We start from the raw sequence: 26195 nt of genomic DNA on the forward strand, positions 1-26195 counted from the left end.
GTCAGTGTCCGCTGGAAAAATAGGGAGGATATGATTATATATGTAAAGGAAGCAAATATGGTAGAATAAATGCCAAGGAAATCTGATTGCAGTTTTTCTTGAGCTTTAAAGGGGAAATATCTGTGTGCCTGTGGTTAAAATATGCATGTATATGTACATATACACAATGATACGGCAGCAGAAAAAAAATCCAATTATTTATTTAGGACTATCAAAATTAATAACATCAACTTTTCTAAGGATATATGCAATTATTAAATAATAATAGAGTGGAAATGGTAAAGGTTTGCAAAGAAGGTGGAATGTTACCATTCCTCCATGAAAAACAACATATGAAAGAAAGAGTCCCACGTAATTTGAAATAGTGGTCTGTAGCAGGTGCAAACAAAACTGACTGTTAAGAAAAAAATGTTTTCTCATAAGAATCACTATTCTGTCAAAGTGTTATGATTTCCTTCTTTTATCTATTTCTCCTGCTCAGGTGCTGCTGATATTTCCATTGCACAGAGGGAAGCACCATATAAAGTTATTTTGTCTTCATTTCTTCTCTGAAGTATTTTTATTACGTGTCAGGTATATGAACTCTGTAGAAACTATAATTACACTTTTCATAAGTTTGTACCATAACTTTTTTTCTTTCATTCTTCTTGCACTGGCCCTGTGTTTTTGACCTGTTTGTTTAGACTTCTTCCTGCAGAGATGTTCAAAGCTATTGGAAACTTTTGTACTGCTGCTGGTTTGTTTCTAGGTCTTACAGCTCCATGTAAATGTCATATGCATGCATTTATATGTGACAGCACAGTAACAGTTGTTACACAACACTATCTACCTTTAGATAAAATTATAAACAGGTTTTTTTTTTTTGTAAACAGCCATGGAACCATTATCTTTGATGTTCGTATCACCCTCCAGGACCATCCTGTATCAGCAATCAATCTCTAGTTTCTAATTACATGTAAACATAGACTTTTACTTAAAACAAAACCTTATTTATGGGTAATTATTTTCAAGAATTGGTACAGGCAACAAATAGAGATTATTGGGGCGCAGCTATTTAAAAGAATGAAAATGTGTGTTTAATATGTCTCTTCTGAAAGAGACAAATTAAATTTAGATCTACTCAAGAATCATGAAAAGGTAAACAAAAAAAGTTCCAACAAGTATTTTCCTCATGGCTTACAGTGAAGCAAAAAAAGATCTTCATCAGACTTAAAATAAAGAAACAAGAAACCCCCAAATCATTCTCATTAAATCATGATAGATCCCATCTGTAGGTGACTGTAGTCTTCATCTACAATAAACATCTCTGATGCCCAATTTCATTGATACAAGTTAATTCATGGTTTTTCTCACAAGAAATGTGGAGACAATGATCTTTTTATTCATGTGCTTTCAAGAGAGAGAAGCCTTTAGCATTAACCCCCCAGCAGCAGTCTCTCTGTTTTCTTCCGGGGTCTTGGGGAACTCTGTAAATAGTAAAAAACTGGATAATGTGTGTGCATTGTTGTGGGTTAACTTGATATCTGCCTGACAGATATGAAATAGAGCCTGTGTCGAGACCTAAGTCTTTGTCAGGTGGCAGCTGGAGTCAGGCAGGATGCCCTTCACATCCAGCACCCGATCTGCTTGAGTTTGGGAACGGGGCTATGAAACTCAAAGTGTCTGTGGCTGTCCATGGAATATGACAGTCCACATTTCTTGCAGATACCTCCTTGTGAACTATATTTATGTCTCTTAATTTTGATCTGAACATAAAAATTTTCACCTCCTTGAACTTGCAGTTTTGAAATGAAAGAATGAAAAGCAAATTGAAAAAATACAGTGCATTAAGAATCTGATATCTGTTCCAGGGGTACAAAACTGTGCAATGGATATGAGCTTTATTTTACTTAGACTGAGATTAACAGAACATAATCCACAGACTGGGCAACCTCTAGTAGTCCAGACTGTAGGCTGATACCATTCTGTAGGGAGAACTGGGAAACAGCTTGCAAAGGTTGGCAATTCCTCAGCTCCTGTATATGGATGTGGCAGAGAGTTGTCTGTCCCGTATCTTCTTTATCTTCTCCTGCCTATGTCAAGCCATGTTGATCTGCTCTGGAAAGCAAACAAAACAACTTAGTAACAGCCTTTACATATCTCTCATTACACTATTTAAGAAAGGGGGAGCAGAATAATTACTATGTTCCTCACTATGTTTAGTGACTTTTTTGTTTGATGAATGAAAACCTCACAATAATAAAAATATGCATTATAGCTTGCTATAGAATCTCAACAGAGATTTTGTTTTAATGACTGAAAAAAGTGGAGTAAAAAGCAGTGAGTTAATGCAGCTTGCATTATCAACTGAAAAAATTACAAGAAGCTACAGTTCTTCCTCTAATAAGGTGTTCAACCTCCAGTTGAACAGCAGAGGGAAATATTTTTTGTGGACCTTGTTCTTTGAGGTCAATCTTTTTCTTTTCCCACTTTCCTCTTTCCCTTTTTTTTTCTTTTTTTTTCCCAGGTGGAAGATAGAACCAGGAAAAATAATTTTGTTATAACGAATTTTTTTTGCAAAGTCCTTGAATAAAGTATCCTTGAATAAAGTACACAGAATAAAACCATAGACACCATATGCTTTACTATATGTAAGACTTTAGAGTTGTTTTATTGCTGCTATGTTTCAGTATTAATTCTAGTTTAGAACTAAGTAGTTCAGAATCAAAACTGTGACTATTATCTACCAGTCCTTGGAAATTTATCTCCTATGGATTTTGTTTTTCCTTTTAGGTTCTGAGTTTTAATTTATAAGTTAGTGAGCTCTGGTTAGAAAAACATTTTATATGAATGTTTTTCTAATAGCATATGAGATTGAATCAAAATCTTAGTAGGGAAGCTTACCACTGAGCTGTGCAGTCTGTGCCTGTCACAGAAAAGTCAGGGTATTTGAGCAGGACTAGATGTAAAGAGGTAAAAACTGTATTTAGTTGTCCACACACAATCCTCAAGCAACACACAAGTTGTTGTAGGATGTCAGAGAAGATCTCTCCATCGGAATTACCTTTTACGCAATCGGAATTGATTTCAACACAGTTTTTAAATTGCCTTTCCTTGTGGCCCGTAAATTCTACATTCTTTGTCCATTATCAGTGATGCATTCTTTTCCCCAGGCTTTGTTAATCTCTCCCTAGGTCTGAGACAACACTTGGACAAATAGTACCACCTTTAATTTACCTCAAGTCCCTGTAGTAGTGGTTTATCTTACAGTCCAAGTTCAAGTTACCCGCAGAGGCATATTTGAAGGGTAGAGGGAGGTTTTGGTGATCATTGGTGGTCATAGATGCCATCTTTCCCATAACTTGGGGTGATCTTCGTTTGACCATTCATATGTGTATGAGCAGTTGCTTCTCTACATAGTGTGCTGCATTGGGAATTTTTTGTCTGGATGCACCTACCAGGATGTGCTAACCAGAACTCTCCTCTGTCAGATTTGGGGTGGTCACCATCCTGTCACACCCTTCTGTGCTTTTTCCATGGCAAAATCTTTCTGTGGACTTTACAGTGTTTGAGACAGGCAACTGTGCTCTTTAAGTCTTTGCAGAACTGAATGAAGAAATTAAGGATGAAATGGAGCAACACTTCTGGTGATAAACTATGTTGTACCATATAATTTCTTGTTTGCCACAGATTTAAAAAAAGCAAAGAAGCAAATGGTATTCTGACAGATATGCTTTTACTTGGTATGTTACAAATAAGCAGTGTTTTGGCTTCCGCTTTTGCTTACATGTTCTATTGATAAAAAATGTTTCAACATTGCTTTCTAATATGAGTTTTAAATATGTATATACAGCAAATATTAATTTGGTGCCCCATACCCCAAGCTCAATTACTGATTTTATCCTTATTTTCATGTTGCAGAGACAAAGTATTAGAATGGCATAAAATATGGCCCAGTTCTACTACAAAAGAAGTGTCAATGCTCCCTACAGAGACCGAATCCCTCTTCGCATTGTGCGGGCAGAATCCGAACTGTCTCATTCAGAGAAGGCCTACCTGAATGCCGTGGAGAAAGGAGATTATGCCAGTGTAAAGAAAGCCTTGGAGGAGGCAGAAATTTATTTCAAGATCAATATTAACTGCATTGATCCCCTGGGCAGAACTGCACTCCTAATTGCAATTGAAAATGAGAACCTTGAGCTCATTGAGCTGCTCTTAAGTTTTAACGTGTATGTGGGAGATGCTCTGTTGCATGCCATACGGAAGGAGGTGGTTGGAGCCGTGGAGCTGCTGTTAAATCACAAGAAACCCAGTGGAGAGAAGCAGGTACGTGCAGGATGTTCTGAGTTTATAGTCTGGTCTAATGTAAAGGGAAGAATTGTGCAAAGGGAGTAAGAAAAAGAAAAACAAAACATCATCCTTGCATGCAGTACTTAAAATCAGAAAATCAATTACTTTGATGCTGCATGCATTGTATTCAACTACATTTATACATCATACAGTCAGAAATTGTTTTGACTCAGAAGGACCTTCAAGTCTAGTTCCAACATCCTGCCATGGGCAGACATATCTTTCCTTAAACAGGGTTGCTCAAAGCTCCATCCAACCTGACCTTGAACAGTTCCAGGGACAGGACACCCTGAACTTCTCTGGGCCGCCTTATTCTGTGTCTCACCACCCTAATTATAAAAAATGTCTTCCTTCTGTCCATTCTAAACCTACCCTCTGTCAGTTTAAAACTATTGCCTTTTTTCCTGTCACTACAGGCCTTGGTTAAAAGTCTCTCTTTGTCTTTCTCATAACTCCCCTCTGTATAATCACAATATTATTCCTGCAGATATGGCTGGGAAATCTTCAATCATTCAAAGAAACAAATAATTCCAAAGAGAATAGTAGTGGTAATATGTAGTCCCTTTGAATCAATTATGAAACTCCCATATAAGTCAATGAATGTTTTAACCCATCCATGTAGAGATCATCATATCCCAACTCAGAGAGGCAAAACTGGTGGACACAACCCAGTTCATCAGAACTTCAGTCCTGTCTCAAGTAGTCATCCATCCTATGAAGTACAATTTAAAAAAATGCAAACTTCTCTCCATTTCTTCCTGTCTTTTCTCAAAGGAAAAAATCATTACATATAGTCTCATTCATGATCTGATACCTACTCTGCTTTCCCTTGAACTGCTTTGAGACCTCTCTGGGAAATATCTAGCCTCTTGCAAATCTTTCTAATTTTAAGAAAATAGTGGAGACAGGATAACATAGCCCATACATTCTGATATTCCTAGGACTCTCTTCTAGGAAGAGAAACCTCAAAAGTAGTTATACTATTGTACTCTATTTTCATCAATTTCAGCTTTCTTGTGTTATAGGTACTCTATTAGTGTATTTCAATGAATAGTATGTTGAAATTATTACAGCCCTTTTACAGATAATACATGTAATATACTTAAATTACAGTATAATATACTTGCCATGGATAGAATTGAAGATAATAGGTAAAAAGTATAATTTTTGCTGATAAAATAACATTAATTCTACGCTCCTTTGTTATAGAAAGAAAGAGATACTAGGTCTTCTTGCAAATGTGTGTGCCTGCCTTTTCTTCTAGATAGTAAAAGCAGAGCTCCTGTAAAATGACAACAGATTTATGTCAGAGAAAGGGAAGAAAACTATATTCACATGATGTTTGTCTCATTTCATGAGACAAACACTGCACTATCTGAACTGATAGTGCAGATGAGGATACAGCACAAAGGAATTTCTCAGTGCAGTGTGCCAGGAGCCTGAAGGATCAGTGCACAGCCCCATCCCAAACCAGTTAAAACCCCTGTGTCTCCATTATGCAGCCTCTATAGTGGAAGTTGCCATTGGCAGGGTAAAGTTCATGCCATTTGATGGTAGCCATCCAAAGGTGTGTCTCATCTCTGGTCTGGCTCCGTGGGCTCCCCTTAGCAATGGAAAAAAATGGTGATCCCTGGAGAGCTCCTCCTGCAGTCTTTATCAGTTACTTGTTTTAAGACATCATAAATCACTTTTTGACCTTGGGAGTCTAGAAATTCACCTTACAAGAGCTGCCTAAATTTCAGGCTGTTCTTTAGACTTTCAGGGCTACATTTTTGTATGGGCCACAGCTGCTGTAATGAAAATGCTTGAATATAAACAGTCAAACTTGTATTAGTGAGCATCATGCTGTAGCAGACAAAAGATAAGCTTACTTTTTGTGTGAATACTACCATGTTAAATTATTCACAAACTGCTTTGCTCCGGTCTAGAGGATCTTTCTCTGTGCTGAAGCTTAACCATGTTGTTTCAGTGCCAGAGTCCACTGCTGGTTGGAGTGAAGAGTACTGCTCCTGCTATGCTTTCTTGGTTTCCCTGGTTGGACTTGCTGGGGGTCTTACTGTAAAGTGTGAAGAAGAATAATGAATCATTTGAACAGAGACATCTCCTTTTGTGTCAGTTTAAGCCTAGGTTTGCCCGTTACCTCTGCAAGCACTGAATGCAAGCCAGTGCTTATAAAAATGGCTTCTTAACTGATAGGTTGCTTACACATGTTCGCTGTTGTATGCACTGGGGATCCCAACAACAATTAAGCTTCTATGGGTGTCAGGTGTGTAATAATACACTGATAATCACACTGGTTCATTTTTAGGAACATGGCATGCTGAAGAGGATGTAAACGCCAATGGCATTTTTGTACTAATGCCACAATGAATTTAGTATAATAAAAAAGTACCTTTTGGCTGAAAAATCATTCCAATGCAATAAAGAGATAAAAGCTGAATACTCAGAATTATGTACTTCTATTATATATTTTTTCTTCCTTCAAGTTGTTTTCCCCCTTCAAGTTTCTTTTGAAACTATTTCAAATTACAACTCTACTTTTTGATTACTGGTGTTTGTAAATATTTGATATATTGTTTAGACAATGATTCATTTTCAGACTCTGTGCTTCTAGTAACATGATATCTTTGGCTGTTTGGTTTTCCTTCTTTGAATAAGGGAATGTGTGGTCATGTGTGGTAAAATCCTGGCCCCTTGAAGTTAGTGGGAGTTTTGCCATCGATTCAGTGAGGCTCAACCCTTTTTTTCTGGCTTTTTTTTTTTTGGTCCCTGATGAAAAGTTTTATTTCTACAGAAGACAGTTAATAATAGAAAGAAAAACACCTTGCTAAATACTTCCAAGCACAAGAAACAGTTTCCCAAATATTTAATTAGTGAAAAAGTTATGAACATTGAATTTCTGGAAAAAACCTGATATGATTCACAAGTAAATGAATTAGCTCTTACTAATTTTTTTCTTTATATTCATGAGATAATATCCTATGTATGATGCATAGCTAATTTCAGCTTCAGTTCGTACAATAATGTAGCTATATTTGTAAAATGAAATAATTTTAAGCATAGAATTTATTATATAATTCAAGTTCTCATTGTCAATGTCAGAAATCTAGAAGAAAATGTCCTCTTGTATCAACAGAAAGCTACAATTCTTCAGGACTGCTGAAAAGTATCTTTTAAAAGAACTGGTTATCCTCCAAAACTTAATGCTTTAAACATTTTAGGTGTTGCAAAAGAAAAGGGGGAAAATGTAACAATATGTTAATTCTAACCAGGAATCAATTCATTTAGTTAAAGTAATCTGGTTTTGCATTTTTGGAAAAGTTTTATAACCAACATCTCCAAATTAGCAGATGCCACTGATCTCTACTTTACACTTTCTCCTAAAAGAAACAAAAAAATAAACACAGAAGAAAAACCAAACAAAAAAACCCACCATAACAAAACAAAATCAAAATAACCCACTCCAATAACAAAAAAACCCTAACAAAACCCCAATAAAACAAACCAACCCCACCCCCCAAACCCCCGAACTATAAAACAATGTTCAGATCTCGTTAAAGTTACATCTAAACTCTCTAGTCTATTGATCATTCAGCTGCTGGCTCTGCCTAATAGCCATATGTGATGGGCTCAGCATTTCCAAGACCACATAGGTTACAATGGTTTTAGCCTAATTACCAATGTATGGATACATCTGGTGCCACCTGGTGACTACAGACAGATGAGGTAGGTAGATGAGGTACAGATGAGGTACAGATGATGTAGGTTTAACAGTTCTGAATTGTCTTTGAACTCCTTCTGCTTCTCAGTTTTTGAGAGAAGTTTTTGCACTATACATTAATCTAACACAAGGAAAGGGGTTTTTTGTCACTTGCATTATATTCATTATATTTCTATACTTCTTTATCTGTACCAGCTGCTAGAGCACAAGTAAAAGAGAATAGCACAAATTAATGTGAATGAGTTGAGGAAACTTGTCCAAGTACTTTTAAATTACCATTCTTTAAAGCCATATGTCCTGAATTATCTGCCAAGTCACTTGTTGCTTACCCTGATGGATAGCTGAATGCCAAATTAAGAGGGGGGGAAAAAAAGTTGTTCTTTTAAATTTAGTATCTGCAGAAAACATTTTTGTCTTCTTAAATTGCATGCAGCATCCACAGATGGGCTGGGGGCTAGGCAGCATAAAAAATTAATACCTTTATCTAAATCATAGTATGCTCTACTGCTTAGGGAACTCAGGCTATGATCATTAGCTGGGGGGTTGACCATCTAAATATTTGTGTATATTCAGGGAAGACTGAAGCAGAGGTGTAGCTGCCTTCTAAGGATGCTGCAAATCACATAAGTGAAGCTGAAATCTCAGTTACTAGACTTGAATCCATGTGGCATTGTATTAGCTGACAGACTTGCTTTAGGGCTTGGAAACCCGACAGCAGTGCTTACAGCATTGTCTGACTAGCAGAATAAAGCACATGACAGTGCTTTTATGCCTTCTGTTCACTATTGTATGTCAGTCTTGTGATACTTGAGGGTATTTTTAATGGGTGGACACTCTAGGGATAGATGTGCAGATGTGTGAACAAAATACTGAGCTAATGCCAGACTGGCATTTGCAAACACAAGGGAATTGCTAGAGGAAGGAAAACTTTTGGATAAGGGAGGATGTGATCCCTGTGATATGTGCCTGGCTTACATGCAGAGAAAAGTAGAAATCACTGGCACAGTGCTGGAAGTAGGAAGCTGAAAATAAACTATATCCACATGCTGCAACACTCAGAGACCTTTTGCTCTCCCAGGACAAGCAGTAAAGTCACATCATAAACTACTTTATGCAAAAGCCCTGCCTCTACTTACTCTGCCAAAGTCAAGCCAGGAAGCCAGGCTTCAGCTTGTCAATGTGTCAGCCTCTAAAAATGCAAGTCCATGGCATGTACAACTTTTTTTTTTGTTGGGTTTCATGGATTTTCCTGGCAATTTCTCAAAGGCCCAAGAAAGGGTGAGTTCCATTAGTTGTCTAAATATTTGGGAAAAAATATTTATTAAAAGAGACAAAAACCCAAACCTCTGAAACTTTAAGTATAGAGACATTTCTGAAGGACTGAAAGATTCAGCATTTAGGTTACCATTTTCTGTTCAGACAGACTGTGAGCAACCCTTCCTCATCAGTATGGAGGGCCCTCTAGTATTCTCTCTGGTCATGGTAGACTTTAGGTATGATATGTTCTAGCCTTTATCTGTAGGGAAAGAACTGAAAGGAAGGAGGTGAACCTTTTTTGGCAGAGATAACCACAGCAAGCTGTGGGTTTATGCTGTAACAAGGAATGGCATCTGGAAGAGATGGGTGAGGTGAGAATTCATGTGTAAGAAGATGGCAAATGCTGAGATATTTATGTGCTGTTCAGTGTGCTAGCAGCCATTGTAAACTCTTGGACAGGAGGAGTTATCAGGTGATTGGTAGGAAAGCTTGCTATTTTGGGACTTTTTGGGAGGTAGGGAGAGAAAGGGCATTGTTTTACTGTCAAAGGCTAAAGTTATATTTCATCAGTCTTGACTCATGTCTGACTGATAATTATTTGGAGTGTGGGAAGGTAGAAAAGAAGAGGACAAGAATACAAGTTGTCTTTTGCTTGAAGCTGCTGATGTAATTCTCATCAGAAAAAAAAAGTGACTGATCTTTTGCCAAAATGTGTCTCAACATCTGATTTTTTTTTTTTTTTAATTAGTTGCTAAGTAATTCTGGAGAGAATGAAAGACTGTAAGAGAACAGCCAGGATGAGGGAATGGTCCTGTGTGAGGAAGTGTAAAGGATGTTGTACAGTATAGTTTCTAGGCCAGTGGAACAGACTCCTCTGTGGATGTTCAGGCACTCACCTAAGCTATCTGGGAAAGGGCATGGACAACAAAGCTAGACAGCTTTGCAGGCAAAGCGCCTTCAGTCTGGCAGCATTCCCAGAAACAGAGAAAAAGTCTAAAAGGGAAAAGTCAGGAAGCAGCATGAAAGTAGCACAGAGCCTGAAGAGTCATTTTCCATTCCTGAAATCCTGGCAGCTTAGATGCTGCTCTTCTGACAAAGCTCCTATCAGGACTGACAGAGCTCCTATCTCCTAGGAGATTCCCTCCATGTGGCCACATCACCCACTCTGTTCTTTTAATGTCTCTCAGTATCTTTGGACTTCTTGAAATTGCCCTTTGAGGAGTCCCAGTGTCCTGAGATTAAGCCAATGCTCTGCTTTGGAGCTGCACTTTTAACCTACCTTCAGTCTCAGTCTCCCTTAATGTGTTTTAAGAGCATTTAGGCAGCTTTGGCCCGTTGTTTTCTTTCCAAGTCACATGGAATATAATTTTCCCAGTCCTGCATTTCCACATAGCCCAATGGTATATATGTGGGAAAGCTCCTATGTCAGGGTTGTACTTCCTCCTGGTGACAGTGGGCCCTCCTGGAGAAGGCCAAGGAATGTATACAGGTTGTAGGCCCAACATGACTGCAATAGACTTTACATAAATGTTAAACCTGACTTTTTTTTTTAATTCTCCTTCAAATTTTCCCCTAGTAACTGAACTGGGAGTTATATTGGTCAAGAAGAGATAGAAAGATTTTATGATCACTGCATGATGCCTGGTAGTTTCCTAATCTAAACCTCTTTTTCCAGTAACTTTGCAAAATTCCAGTTACAATCTCTTCTGGGGTAGTTTTTGCCTGTTGAGATTCAAGCATCATTTTTGTTTTGAAAATGTCTCCCACAGAAATTTATGAACGAAATGTCTTTTTCGAATGTTGTGATTAATGACAGTCTAGCTAGTAATGAGTATGGAGGAGGCATTGCAGAGATTCTTTGTCTGAAAGTACACATTCTTGAAGTGGAACGTGAGGGCAAAATGTTGTTTCTTTACACTGCTATCTGCCTGAGTGGGTAGATGAGTATTTTTTTCCCAGTGGTGTCTGATTAGTTAGAATTTTCTGACATGTTGATAGATGAATGGGAGAGGCTGTGTAGGGGATATTTCATTTATGGATAAAACTAGTCAGTCTTTCATATAACCATTTAGGCACATGAAAACAGCATGTAGCACAGGTGCACAGTAAGGGTGGAGCTGACTAATTGCATGTGAGATGGAGATAAGCATTTTCAGAAGTTTTGTTCTTGGGTTTGAAGAAGGTTGCTGGCTGTTTTCAAGTTCAGAAAAAGTTGCACATAAATGCCATTACGTCTTGGCAATAAACCCAAACTGTCTGTGTTTATATGCATCAGAGCTAAGGTGGGTGGATGAGTAGAAAAACCTGTGACAATTACTAAGGAAATACTCCAGAAGCTGGTATGCCTGTGCCACCCAACAGAGCTGCTAGCAATTTCAATATTGAGGTAGGCAAAGGTAGGCAATGTGTTCTACAATATGCACCCATCACCTTGTAACAAATTCTAAATCATCATATTCCACAGCAATACCAAAAGACAAATGACAAAATATGAGGAAACATGACAGTTTCTTGACCTGTACAAAATGATGAGCCAATTTTTAGTGGCTACATAAAGAAAAATTCTGACTATCAGGATCCTTATAGATAGGTTTCTGGAAGATAGTGTTATTGAGAACGACTTTTCCCTGCTGTTAATCTATTCCTCTGGTTTAGCAATTTGCAGAAATCCAGAAAACTTTGATGATAACAAACACAGATTTATTTTAAAGACAGCTGGTGACACTCCACCTAAACTTGAAGTGTTACAGATTCAGAAATATTGAGTACGTTTCTGTCATTATTTGCTGACATTTTCATATTTCTTGTTCGAAGGTCATGCTAGAAATGAAAGTACTTTTCTATCATGAGGAGATGAGTACAGATTATCAAAAATATTTTAAAGTCTAGAATAAATCAAACCCTTTAGAAAAAAAAGAAACTCCAAATCTTTAGAAAGATAATTAAAAAATAGGGTCTGCATAAAAGTCAGATTTTTCTTCAAGAAGTCACATTTTCTGTGCTGATTTCTTTTTCCTTCTTTTCATGTTTTTTGAGCCCCTCTTTACAGCACTCTGCCAAACTTACAATCAGAATAGGGACAGAACGCAAATTAAAATAAAAGATGTCCAAAATTTCTGCCTTCTACTGTCAGTGGACCTGTAGTGTCATCTTCACAAGCCTCCATGCCAGGCATCCTTCTCATCAAACCCACTTGCCTTCACTTCCTGAAAACTCATCAACTCCAAAGATTGCAGTTAAAATTTAAATATTTTAGCAGTCTTTCAGTGCCTGAAAAAATGTTAAGAATCAGCTTTGAGGCCAGTAGTATAAATTTGTTAAGAGTGAGAAGTTCAACCAACACAACCTTTTTTAATTGAGGTAGTCTTGTCTTCTAAGGCCTAGAAATCCCCATTGCCAATTATTTGTACATTTGGTGGTGTAATTTAACTTAGGAAGTTAACAAATTTATAAGCATTAAAGGAGCAATATAAAAAAAATCCAGTATCTTTTCTGTTAAGATCGGCCTCTCAGGGAACAGTTAATATTTTGGCCCCAGACTGAGATCTGTGCTCTGTATAAATATGTGCTATATATAAATGTATGTATACAGAGACATGTATGTAAGGGGGTGGAAATAAGCCCCCCATTCAGATGCCTGAAGCTGAAGGCAAGGCAGCAGTGGAGCTCAGTCTGTGCAGAGATGTGTCCTGCCTGTCCCTGCCTGTGCTGCAAAGGAGGGACATCCTCCAGTAGGTCTCATGTCATGTCTGTGTAGGTCTCTCTCATTCTCTAGAGTGTCTGAAGCAGCAAAGTGCTGTTTGAATCAGTCCATTTACTCCTTACGTATAAGCCAGACAGCTGAGCTCCCAGTCAGGTCAGTGATGAGCAAGAGGACTTCCTGAGCAAATACCAAGTGTCTGCTGTAAGCTAAGAAAAAGACTTCTCTGGACTCCACTCACTATATCAACCAGGGGCCCAGCCCAGTAGCTCACATGTAGTGGGTAAGTGAAATATGAAGCATCTTAAAATATCTGTGAGACATGTGTTGTGGCCTTGCAGTTTTGTCACAGAACCTGTGGGCAACTGAGACGAGCCCTAGATTTTCCTGGGTATAATAGAAGCTTAAAAACAATTCAGATATAGAATTATCATTAGGTGTTTAAATACAAAGATAAATACCTTCCTGTATATTCATCTGCAACATATCCTTTTTCTGACAGTGCCCAGTGCACAAACATAGGAAATATTTTAGGAACAGGACCACCTGCTGTTGAAAAAATCTCAAGGCACAGCAGTTTCTGATGGGCAGAAACCTTCAGGCAATCCAACGCTGAACAGTGGTCCACTGAAAAATATTTTCAAAGAGCCACCATTTTAGAGTTCTGTCTATGAGGAGCCACTATGCTCAAATGCAGCTACCTTAAACTTGCCTGTGGAGATACTTCTTAAATAATGCAGGAGTAGAATTTGGCAGACTTTTTCAAAGTCAGCATTAGTCTTTGGGAGTCAAGCATGCAATCATACACAATAATCTATAAAACAAATAACTTTTTAAACCTTCAGCCATGGGAAAACACTAGGAAAATTTAGAAAACACACCTCTGTCAAGAACCTTGTTCATATATAGTCTTCCACATCCCACCATTATCTTTCCTTGTGTCACAGGGCATCTCTTGCCAAATTTCTCTGTGAGCAGTGAAATTTATGAAATCTGATTTTCACCCAATTACATGTATCATGATAGAATTTCCTCTTTTTGATGTTATGAGCATTCATCAAAGCTTTTGAAGAGGCTGATACACTCATGATATCCTGGTTTTGTATGAATTCTTTGGTGCCTAGTAACATAGCTGCATTTACACTTCAGAATTTTCTTCAAATCTCAAACATCCATATCTTTTGGGAAACTTGAAGGAATTTAGTATTTCTTATATTTCTTCTACATTTCTTCTATATTTCTGTTAACACCCAGATGGAGCAATCCAACAAATTCAAAAGTCACAATGGACTGACAAAGCCCATTAATGTGATAACAGGATCTGACTTGTCTTGGGAGGCTACCAATTTAGCTTGTCAATTTACTGATTGTTTTCTGGATAGAGGGTATGTATGTCACATACTGCACTGACAGAAGTGTTTCAATTGTACTTGTGCCTGTACCAGGATCCATATCTTCCATAGCTTCACCCCAGATTGGCAGGAGGCAAAATTAGCTCCCCTCAACTCAGCTACTAAAACACTACAGAGAGCTGGTAATAAAATATTATCTAAATTTGCAGGCTTGTCAGAGTGTGTGAGGCCTTCTGGCAGGGGAAAATAAAAAAAAGAAACCTGAAATATCTACCCTCAAAGTGTATCTTTTCATATTAAGTACTGCTGAGATACAGCTGAATATTTGCAGAAAATGCAAAAGTCTACCATTTTATTTGCTACCAACTTATTTTATGACATTTACTGTATGTACAAGCCATCTGGCTGATAAGATTAAATTTCTCATCCCTGGTCCTTGCTCATTTAGACCTTTCCTTAATAAGTCTTTGCTTACTACCATGCCCGGAATTTAACAAAAATATACTTACATACGCTCAAAGGAAAAAAAAAAGCCCTAAACATTTCTAAAGCACATTAAGAATACTCTTTATTCATGGATGCACCATGTGTGTAAGATCTGAACAGATCAAAATCCAGCCAACTGGTGAACTGAAGAGGAACACAATACTAAGATAAGCCTAACTTGAAACAAGGAGTATTAAGGGGTTTGAACCAATACATTCCCCTTGCCATCAGTTTCAAAGGTTTCCTTCTAGCAATGCACTCTTAAATGCCTCTGACTAACTCTTCTGCCTCTGGTCTCTCACTGGAGGGCAGGTGTCGGGCAGGATATAACAATGCACATCTCTCCCGTTTCTCCTTTGACCTCTTTGCAGTGGGAATTCAAAAGGAATATTTTTATTCCTAGCAATCTTCTCTTGTTTACTTACAGGTTCCCAAAACCTCTTAAGCAGGAGGATTGTTCAATTGATTTTTGTATACCAGGAAGATCTTAATATGTCTACTGTTAAGGAATAGAATCCAGCTGAGAATATCATCAACCTGTAATAATTTTCATTTTTCAGTCCTTTACCTCTCAAGTACATCTTTCATTCCCAGCACATCCTAGCATAGTTGTGTGAGCCTCTGTATACTTCAGAAAAAATGTTCTGTTTTGCATCTGTGAAATATGGGAAATTTACAGTATGGTTCAAAATGTAGAGCTACTGCTAAATAACAGACAACTGAAAAAAATACTGGGAATAATGTACTTGTGAAACAGCTTATTGTGAAGTTCCTCTGCATCCTCTTAAGATACAGGTTTCTTTGTCTCTGCCAAAATCTTTTGTATTACTTTCTCTTATTTTTTTTAAATAGAGAAAACATTTTTTGTGTCTCATGAATTTGCCTGTTCCCTGCTTTGTTCTTTGTGAGTACAACCCTTTTAATTTTCTCAAATATTAAATTTACTTCTCAGCCATGAAGATATCACAAATTACTTTGCAATGTTAAATAATTGCAATCAGCTGCAAAGACATTTAGCTAATTCCCACCCTCTGAGACTCTTGTAACTCCTAAACAGTTTGTTGATACCAAGGGAGGCCACCAATCTGTTATTGTCTTTTCTGCAAAAGCTCTTTTTCAGAAACTATCTTTATAATTCCATAGCCAGTGGGACAGCTTTTCTTGTTTCTAGATCTAGGAAGCTCAGGGATAAACAAAGGATTCTGCTTAGATTCTAAGAACTCCTTTGTTCTGACATTTCTCTGAAAACCTCACTGTCGAAGCAAGCCAATTTCTTTCCACCTCTCTAGCTGACTATTGGAGCCATTTTGGGACAAGAAGAATGAACAGGAAAAACAAGATCTTTTCCACATTTTAATAATCAGACTGGAGACACAATTTCTCAGGAAATGGAATATCAGACCTAAGGTTCATTAAAATGATTTTGTCTTTATGAACCATGTTGTGTTTGGGAAAATTATTTGTGCATCCATTTAATAAATTCAAATGGGAAGGCCCTCCCCCTAGATCTACCTTGAACATTCAGGAAATTTTAGTATTGACTTTACTCATCATGCAAACTCTGAGAGAGGTATATATGAGCTTTATCATGATGGACATAAGTAATTCAAGTTCCTCTTTAATCCTTTCCATAATAAGATCTTTCTTCTTTCTCGGCTCTCATGTTTTTTCCAAACCATTTTACTTATCTTCTTTCACTGTCTCTTGAGCAAAACAACTTTTTGTTGTCACTCTTCATTATGAGCAGTCAAGCAATACCCAGAACTCCTACTAGAAACACTCCTTTACCTGTTCAAAAATTTTATGTGGAGAGAGCAAGTGTAAGTTCCATAGATGAAAACAAATTCTAAATATCCTTGCAGTCTTCTATTGAGTGTCTACTTTTAAGCAATTTCCACCCTTCCTCAAGCTACTGGCATTGACTGATGAAACATCACATCCATTCACTCATAATTCTCACAGGAAAACATTAATTGGAAATGAGCAATTTGATGTACAGGCAGTATTTTGGATCAGAGTTCTTTCAGAGATACAGGGAGGACAAATAAAAAAAAAACTTAAAAAAAAAAGAGAGAAAAAAAAGCACTGAAGTCCTTTGACATCAGTTCTACCCAACAAATTCATGTCCAAACTTATCAAATCCAGTAACTTTTCCTCTGCTTCTGTCTGGAAACTGCTATCAATTAATTTTACAGCATTCCCTTTCCATTCTGTATTCTCTTTTTTTCAAATAAAAGAAATCTATATTTTTTTACAGCAGGGACTATCCTGAAGAAAATAGTCAAACATTCTGCTTGGAAGCACCTGGAAGAAAACATAGACATGAATAACAGTCTACCAAGATTTGTCAGGAACAAAGCTTGTCATAACAATATAATTATCATTCATCACCAGATAGCAAGTTCTGTATGTTGGGGAAAATCAGTGCATATCATATAGCTCAAGATTTGTAGGATTTCATAAACTGTCACTCAAAAGACAGTCTAAGAAAACCACACTCACAGGAGTTGCCCACAGTACATGGTGAAACAGGACATATAAATTCAACAGAGGGGTGAAATGAGCAGTCCTGCAGGGGTCTAGCCCTATCAGTGCAATTATTCATGACATTTTAGATGAAATAGAGGGCCTGTTAGTTCTGGAGACAGCTGACAACGTGGGGGGATCTCAAGGCTTTTGCAGGACACAATTAGCTTTCATGTTTTGGCAAGCAAGTAATTATTTCTGTGAAAAATAAAAGAGTTCAGTAAGAAAAAATGTAAGGTTCCAAGTGGAGCAGAAATAATCAACCAAGTATGTCTTGGAATTGAAAACAATTAAGATAACAGTTCTGCAGGGAATATTAAAACAAGACTAACACAAAAAGACTGCACAATACATTTTACTGTTCAAAAGTCAGAATCACATCTGAAACAGAAACTAAGAAAAGAAATGAAATATTCTCTGTATTCACATTTCATAGAACAAGAATTTATGGGCTTAAACTGCACAAAGGTAGAGCATATGAAGTATCAGAAACATTGTGAGGAAATGGTGTGACATATCCACCCACCACTGCAGAGCTTTAGAAACAGATTGGTCAAATTCTTTTCCTTAATGTGTTACATTAATGCTTTTTCTGCAATGTGGCTGTCATGGAGACTGGAAGTGATCAGTCCATGATGTGACACTTGTGACACACAAATTGGTTCAGATGTAATAAGATCAGCATGAACAAGCATTAGAAAGCTCACATCTTTGGGGTAGGTTAAGTGTAGCTGATAAAAAAAAAAAAAACCTACATCCAAGGTTTTGTAAACTCAGCTTGAGCCTGGAAAAAAAAAGGATGAAAATAGCTCAAACTTGTACATTTAATTGTTCAAAATTCACAGACTTGTAAAAATGCAACTACTGAAGCCTCCTTAAATTTGACAGGGATTCTGTGTTACTACAAACATCCCTGTTCCAGTCATGTCCCAGCAAAGCTGAAAGTAAATTTTCAGCAAAATAAATGGACATGATATTACATAAAACACTATTCTAAGTGGGAGGAAGAGATCCTTTGCTAACAGTGATTCATATTACCAAATGAGGGCATTTAGGCCTGAGCCTTGGAAATATATTAAGACATGTGATGTACATTGAGAAGGGTTTACACAGAGGCAAGAATGTTGCCTTTCCCCCCTTACCAGGAGGAGACAGACTAAAAGCAAGCTCCTAAGGTAACACATTCAGCATTACCTATTCATACCCTCTTTCACACATCCTGGAGAACTAGCAAAAATGATGAATGGAGTTTTTTTGAAAAATGCCTGTCTTGTATCCCAGCATGCAGGTTAGGAGGCACAAGCTTTGGCTAGCTGAGGGTCAGTACCAGCATGAGCACAGCAATCAAGTTTTGAGCTATTAGCACATGGCTTGTGTCTGAAGAACAAGTTATGTTGAGCTCCATGCTAAGGGGAGTGTTTACCTTACCCAATTTCAGCTATATAAAATTAGATATATATCTTGGGTTGCTTATCAGAGCTCCTCTCTGCTAGGCATCTTTCCGGCATGACATGAAATATAATATTTTCACAGGAAAATATTGGGAACATTTTGTAAAATTAATAGTTAGAATTGTCATAATCACATAGTATAATCACAATAATTTAATCTGGAAAAAAGTGGGAATGAACCTTCTTGTTGTTAGATCATAGGGAAATATTGGAATAAAGGAACTTTTCAAGATAGACAAAAAAAAAATCTGGAATACTTTGGTAAAAAATGTCCACACAAAAGTATCTGATTTTTCATTATTATTTTTTGCTATACCTACCTGGCTGTAATTCACAACTGGAATTACTTTAGACTCCAGAGAAAAGAAATTTGGAAGTCAAGCATTAAGCGTCTTGACAGTCCTGAGGTAAAATGTGTGTATGAAAATGTTAAAGGACTGAATTTGTAATTAAATCTTATGAAAGTATAAACATCCAGATATACTGAATATGAAAGTATGCATTATGAAAGTATGCATTCTTAAGAAGTTACAATATTACTAAAATATTTGCATTTAGTCCTTAGACTGTTATTTAGTTATTAGTCAGCTTAAAGTGCCTAAGACCCTCTTTTTTACTTGTTATGTGTCTGTTTCCTACATAAAAGAAAAAAACTAGACATTTAAAACTAGAATTTTAACCAATGAAAGACAACACTTAGCAGATTAAGAGTGTGGTAATTATCATTAGGAAATGTGATGAGTTCAAGGACAATAAACAGGTAGAACCCTTCTCAGTGAGGCCAGGGAAGTTGCCTCTGGAAGGCAGACAATGGCAGTGTACCAGATGGGTGTTGCATGGCTAGTGTCACACACCCTGCTTGGAAATGATGCTGCCCCTGAGCTCGGCTTGGCCTCTTCCGTCCACTTGCCTGTGGTACATCCTTGATGTACAACTGCCTCGCATCCAGCTGTACGCTGCACAGTGAGCACCCTGGGGTGGGAAAAAGCACTTTGGGACAATCAGGAGCCACCACCGCAGTCCTGCTGTTTGTGTGGTCTTGTGAGCATAGTTTCAACATGAGTCTCAGGACCCCTCTGGTGCTGTGACAACTGATTTCAAGTTATCCTGACACAATATCTCTAAGTTATTCAGTGTATCTGGATGTTATTGGTGACTTAGTCCATGGTAAAGGAGTTGCAGTAGGAGGACTTTTTGAACCTTTCCCAGAGGAACTGCTTCCATTGTCTTAACCTGGATGTATTTCAGGTGATACAATAATGATACAATAATAACAAACCAAAGAGGAGAACTCAACAAAGCAGAATGTAGAGCATGGAACCGTGTATGCATAGGCATAACTCATGTGCTGTGGGCTGTACAGAAATGCATTTTCTTAAGCATTTTCAAGATGTTTGAGTGATGATGGCTATAGAGAATTAGTGATAAAGCAGCTGAGACTTTGATGACAGACTTTAATAAGACTAATTTCCTTATATAACCTGGTACTGCATGGCATACGTATTCATCTAATCTGTCATATACTCTCTTTTTGCCTTTGCTTTAGGTTTTTCCTCCAATCATGCTGTCATGATGGACATGACTCAGAAATTTATTCTCCTAACTGCCTAAAACCAAGTGGGATTTTCTTTCATTTTCAAACAAAAGACAAAATAATTGCAAATAAATAAACAAGGACAAGAGTCAGGGAACCTATCTGTTTGCCCAAGGAAATAGATTTCCATAGATTCTGAGCTCTTGCACCTAAACAGCAGGTAAATGGACTGTAGTTTTCAGTCTCTCTGTTGAGATATTGCAGTAATGAGAGCTATTATGAGAAATCTAGATGGAGAAAAAGACACACATAGAGTTTATACTTTTTGTTTTCCAACTGACTGTTATATTTTTCTGTTTCCTGGATGTCTAAGAGATCATCAACAATCGGTCTCTCCTTTGATGTCATGGGGACAGGAAAACATCTCAGTCCTAACTGGCATTAATTTAACCTAGATTTCTCTTCCTGTCATAGCAAAAGAGCTTGTCTTCACACAGACCATACATGGAACATAAACACATTGAAGAGGACCATTCCACTTGGTATCTAAAAGAATTGTTAGATATTCAAACCAGACTGACTCATTCCCACTTACAGTGAGTGCAGGGAAAAGAAATGCGACAAAAAAATCTCATGCCCTTGAGCACCGAAGTGTTCAGACTTTGAACTATCCTTTTTTTTCTGTTTAGGGTTTTTTTTTTTCTAATCACATAGACATTCATAACAAATATATATATGTTCAGCTCTGTAAATAGTGTTGAAGTAGAAATTCTTCACAAAATGTAAGAAGGCAAAAATTATTTGACTTCGCCAAGTTTAAGCAGCCTCCAACTTAGCATGCTGACTCCAAAATGTGTGATTAGTTACACTACTGCTGAGCCTTGAGAAGTCACAGGCACTGACTGAAAGACCTAGTACCTTTCCATCCTCCAGGATTTAAGGAAGACTCAAATGTTTTCTGTGAGAGTTCTGTCAAGGCTTCCAAGTGTGTGGCTAATATCAGTGTGTGCTGGTTATTTGGTTTGGTTCTCTTTAAAGAGAATTATTTTTAGTAGTTTGAAAGAAAAAATCATTGTAAGTCTGATAACTGAAGAGCAAGTACTCTGGGTCAGCCATTAGATGTTGAAATTTTCTGGATGCCATGAGAGTGCTCATTACTCCAAAGATAAGTTCAAAGGATATGTTCATTTTGCTTCAGATGAGGGAGTAATTTGACCTTATTATTTCGATATTCTCTCTTTCACTTAAATTAATACAAAATCTTATTTTTTTTAATTTTAAGGTAAAGGATCAGGGATTAAAGTCATGATGTAATTCAAGTGGAAGTCTTAGGGTTTGCCCTTTAAGTTTAAATGTTTCTGTAAGTTATGGCTGAAAAGATGTAATAAATACTTCTATATTTGGTTAAATGCTGATAAAATGAATTCCAAAATGTCTGCATTATCCTTGAATCTGAGTTAGCTTAAGATGAAAGGTTTTGATAAGCTATGAGAAAAAGCAAGCAGCTTGTAAGGAAATGGACCCCATGTACAAGTCAGTCGCTGTAATGCCATGTCATTTGAGGCTGTGTCTTAATTTTTCAGAGCTTGCAGCTGATGATATGTTTAAGACAGCCCTCAGTTCTGGCAGGGCTTGAAGCAAAAGTTACTTCAGTACTGTCAGAAAGTAAAAAACTAGTAACATGTGAAGTGACAGAGTTATACTCTGAGCAGTCAGTGAGTTTGAAGTTACAGCTTTCTGACCTTGAGTTTTCTGCCCTTGCAGCTTTCTTCTTCGCTCTCTGGTACCCTAAACCTGAGGCCAAGAGAGGGTCTCACTGCTTGTATCAGGCACTGTCAGAACACAACACATGCCTCTCTGTAAACCTTTTCAGCTCTATGATTGCCCGAAATCTCATTTCTACTAATGCAAAGTTTGAATCTCTACCACCATTTTCATGCTGTTCTAGTCTCAAAATCACGGACCAAACTACTAATTTAGAGAGCATAGCAAGTGTGTTTGTGTGCACACAGTGCTCTCTTTTTTTCCTATGTAATATGCAAGTAAAAGAGAAGACAAATCTAAAACGGCAATAACCTGTGAGAATTGTGGTAGGAAACAGGTCTCACTTCCCCCGCTGACACCAAAGATGGGAGAGAAAACATACATGGATTTCAAGCCCAGTTCACACTGCACAGGGATAATGATGTGATCAGGGCACCTGGGCATCCCCAGGTGGGCTCTGTGCAGTGTCCAGCCAGGAGGTGACAGATGTCCCAGAGGTACCCTGGAAGAGACCTGACAGAGCAGCATGGGCAGAGCCACAGTGTCCTCTGGGAAGTCATATATCCATAGTTGTGGTTTTGGGGCTGAGACTAGGAGCAGCACACAGAGCTTCTGTTTTTTCTTGTATCCAAGTGTTCCCTCCATCCTTATATACCTTCAGAATATTCTCAATTGGGTTCCTTACTTAAGCAGTGTTTCTCTGCACATGCTACACTGTTTGTACCTCAGAATAAAGCAAGGAGAAGGGAAGTGGTACAGAAGCTGCTTGGCTCAGAACCACTGGTTGTGAGTACCTGCCTGTGAGGATAGCTGCACCCTCTGCACAGGACCATGAGGGTGGGTGTGCCAGCTCAGTCAGCCCACGGTCCTGTGCTAAAACAAACTCAGTGCCAGCCTGACTCAATGCCAAACCATGTCTGAGTGCATGAGAGGGGAGAAAAGGGATTTCTGCCTGTTGACTCCACATACCTTCTCAGAATCTGGCACGGCTACTTAAGGTCAGCAATATGCTATGGCCAGGAAGATTTGCTTCCCTAGGGATGTGTGATTACAGTCCTGAATGCCAGATCTCCAGTCTTGACTTTCCACTCCCATTTTACCCTCCCATTCCACTTGTGCTTCTTCCACCTGGCAGTGAGGTCATGGTTATGAGACTTGCATCAAAAATTTTTTCCTCCCTGTGATGGCCATTTGTTTCTCTCGCCTTCAGATAACTTTGAGTCAAATGTTTTCCTTTTTTCTTCCTCCTGAAAGAACATCCCTCAGAGCACCTCACTGCGGTGCTCTGTGGATTGTGTTTGTACTTGGTTATTGAGCTGTGGACAAAAGTCAGTCTGTAAGTGATGATGCCAATATCATTTTTTTGATTTGGCATTGGCTAATTACGCTCACATTCTTAGTCATACTAATTGAACAAATTGTCTTGACCTGGGAAAGGCTTTAGAGTGTGGTAGTGTAAAATAAAGAGACAAGTTTAAAATGGAAAACCTTACAGTCTTCTGATGAAGAAGGCTGAAAAAACAGAAATGCATATCAGAAGAGGCTTTAAAAATGGTCTCTGAGAACATTTTTTCTACTAACTCCCCTGTTTTTCTATAAACAGAGTATGTTTCTTTGTGCAGGTGAATGTAGAACTGAGCCTTAAGACATTAAGCTCTTTGCAGCAAGTATCCTGGTTTCTCCACACAGCTTTATTTTCAACATTCTCTTTAAGAAAACACATTGTTTTCTCATTTACTCATTTTCTTCTCATTTACTCTTCTCATTTACTTGACTGTTTTATTTTCTAAATCTAACTTGCCTGTGTCCTTGTCATTGCTTCCTTCAGAGATTCACAGTTATGCCCCCCATGCATTTTCTTCCCTATGAAACTGAGATAAACCAATGAGAGACAAGAAAAAGTTTCCATCTTGCTCGCCTCAAGAGACTGGGGAGGAGCATTTGTGTCTAACTTGTCCTTGTTTATCTAATAATTTGCTCCAATAAATCATTGTCCATGGGTTGTTTATGTATAAACAGGTTCTGTGAAGTATCACACCCTGTTTATAGCAATTCATGAACTGGAAAGACACTATCTTAGCTAATTGAATTGTTATATTTAAAGAGTTTCCTTCAACTCTGGACAGAAACAAAGATCCAGCAGTAAGTGTGTTACCCAGTAAACCATTTCTAGCTTAATTTTCTATAACTCTTGTTCAATGAGGGGGCCTGTAAGAGGTTTTGCTTTCTTTCACAGGTGCCACCAGTGCTTCTGGACAAGCAGTTTTCAGAATTTACACCGGATATCACACCTATTATTCTGGCTGCCCACACCAACAACTATGAAATCATAAAGCTCCTGGTGCAGAAGGGGGTGTCTGTGCCCAGGCCACACGAGGTGCGCTGTAACTGTGTCGAATGTGTCTCAAGCTCAGATGTGGACAGCCTCCGCCACTCTCGCTCCAGACTCAATATCTACAAGGCTCTGGCGAGCCCATCATTGATTGCTTTATCCAGTGAGGATCCTTTCCTTACTGCTTTTCAACTGAGCTGGGAGCTGCAGGAACTGAGTAAAGTCGAAAATGAGTTTAAGTCAGAGTATGAGGAACTGTCACGGCAATGCAAGCAATTTGCAAAAGATCTCCTGGATCAGACACGGAGTTCCAGGGAATTGGAAATTATTCTTAATTACAGAGATGATAATAGCTTGATAGAAGAACAAAGTGGTAATGATCTTGCAAGATTGAAACTGGCAATTAAGTACCGTCAAAAAGAGGTGAGTGTGCTGGAGAATATTTGAGTGTATTCAGTAGTAGTAATGTGATAGATAAGAGCCTGAAATACATCCTTTTACTGAGACAAATTTTTGCTTATCTCTTTTTTTGTTCTACTAGGTTTCTGTTCTTTTCATAGCTTTAATTAGATGAATTTGAATAGTTGTTACAGTTTGATAGTATCACAATTCAAAATGTTCTCTTCTAGCACAAATTCTATGAAACTCTTTTTCTTTTACACCTGAATAGACATAGTCTTCAGCAGTTGTGCTCTGAAGTGCTTTCAGTAATAGAGTGAGAAATATATAAAGCATACTTTAAATTAACTTGGACTGTGTCTGAAAGAAAAAGTCAGCTGTGTTTAAACACACTCTAGAGGTACCTCTGTAGAGATATTTCTTCAAAAAGTAGCTATTACAGATAGTGAAGCAGAAGTTTCATAGCCATGGATGATTCCCAAAAATGTTAGCATTCAGATTCTCTTTCATAAAGAATTCAAAATGGAAATACCTGGGTGTTGGTATCCATGGCAGTTAAAAGTTCATACATTTGCTTCACCAATGTGTACATTCAATTGGAATCAGAGGATGTCTGCATATATTTTTAAAAGTACTCTGGTTCTTTTGTGTGTGCAAAAGCAAAAGAAGCAAGACACAAAAATAAGTTAGGAAGACAGTTCCCATGATATTTCCAAACCTTTACCTAATCCCTGCATATCATCATGTCAGAATATGTTGTATTATCTTATTGGGAAAACAGTACATACCAAGTCAGCTGAGCTATGGAAGTTTATAAGCAAGACAAATGTATTCAGTATTTGTTCATATTCATTACAGCAAATGCTTAAAAAACTTCTGTGTTAAATCATATCACTGCTAAATCTCTGTTCTGCAAAATATAATAGTAAATGTGTTATTAAATATGTTAGAAAGGTTTGAAGAAATAATAACCAAACATTTAATGATTCTTTTGTTCATTTGAAACATAGTTTAGTAATCCTAAGAAGCTACTGTGAAGGTAGGGAACTACTGAAGTACTGATGGAAAAAAATCTCAATTGGTCTCTGACTTCATAAGTCTTATAATAAGCATTTTTCCCCTCATAAAATGTATTGCATAATTTTATGTTTTATAGTATAATGTTTCAGGCAACATATTCACTGCCTTCATAAATTATTTTCAGATTGTACTTTGCCGGATTTAACAACCATTATTTCTATTTCTTTAAATGCTAGTCCTGTCTTACAGTCATATAAGAAGCTGAAGCTTGGACTTCTGTTTTCGCAAGGATTCATACATTGAAATAAAATTCTGACCTCTCAT

The 26195-nt window shown here is 37.7% G+C and overlaps 1 protein-coding gene across 1 annotated transcript in view; it reads left to right on the forward strand.

The window, feature by feature from the left end:
* The window catches only part of TRPC4 (transient receptor potential cation channel subfamily C member 4), a 132057-nt gene that overhangs the window by 46710 nt on the left and 59152 nt on the right, over positions 1-26195 (forward strand). Inside the window, exons 2-3 of the mRNA XM_036385845.2 lie at positions 3901-4305; positions 24357-24875. Coding sequence (XP_036241738.1) covers positions 3928-4305; positions 24357-24875 — 897 coding nt within the window. The 5' untranslated portion in view covers positions 3901-3927. The remainder of the gene's footprint in view (positions 1-3900; positions 4306-24356; positions 24876-26195) is intronic.

The sequence above is a fragment of the Molothrus ater genome, chromosome 2 (assembly GCF_012460135.2).
Source record: "Molothrus ater isolate BHLD 08-10-18 breed brown headed cowbird chromosome 2, BPBGC_Mater_1.1, whole genome shotgun sequence".
NCBI lineage: Eukaryota > Metazoa > Chordata > Aves > Passeriformes > Icteridae > Molothrus > Molothrus ater.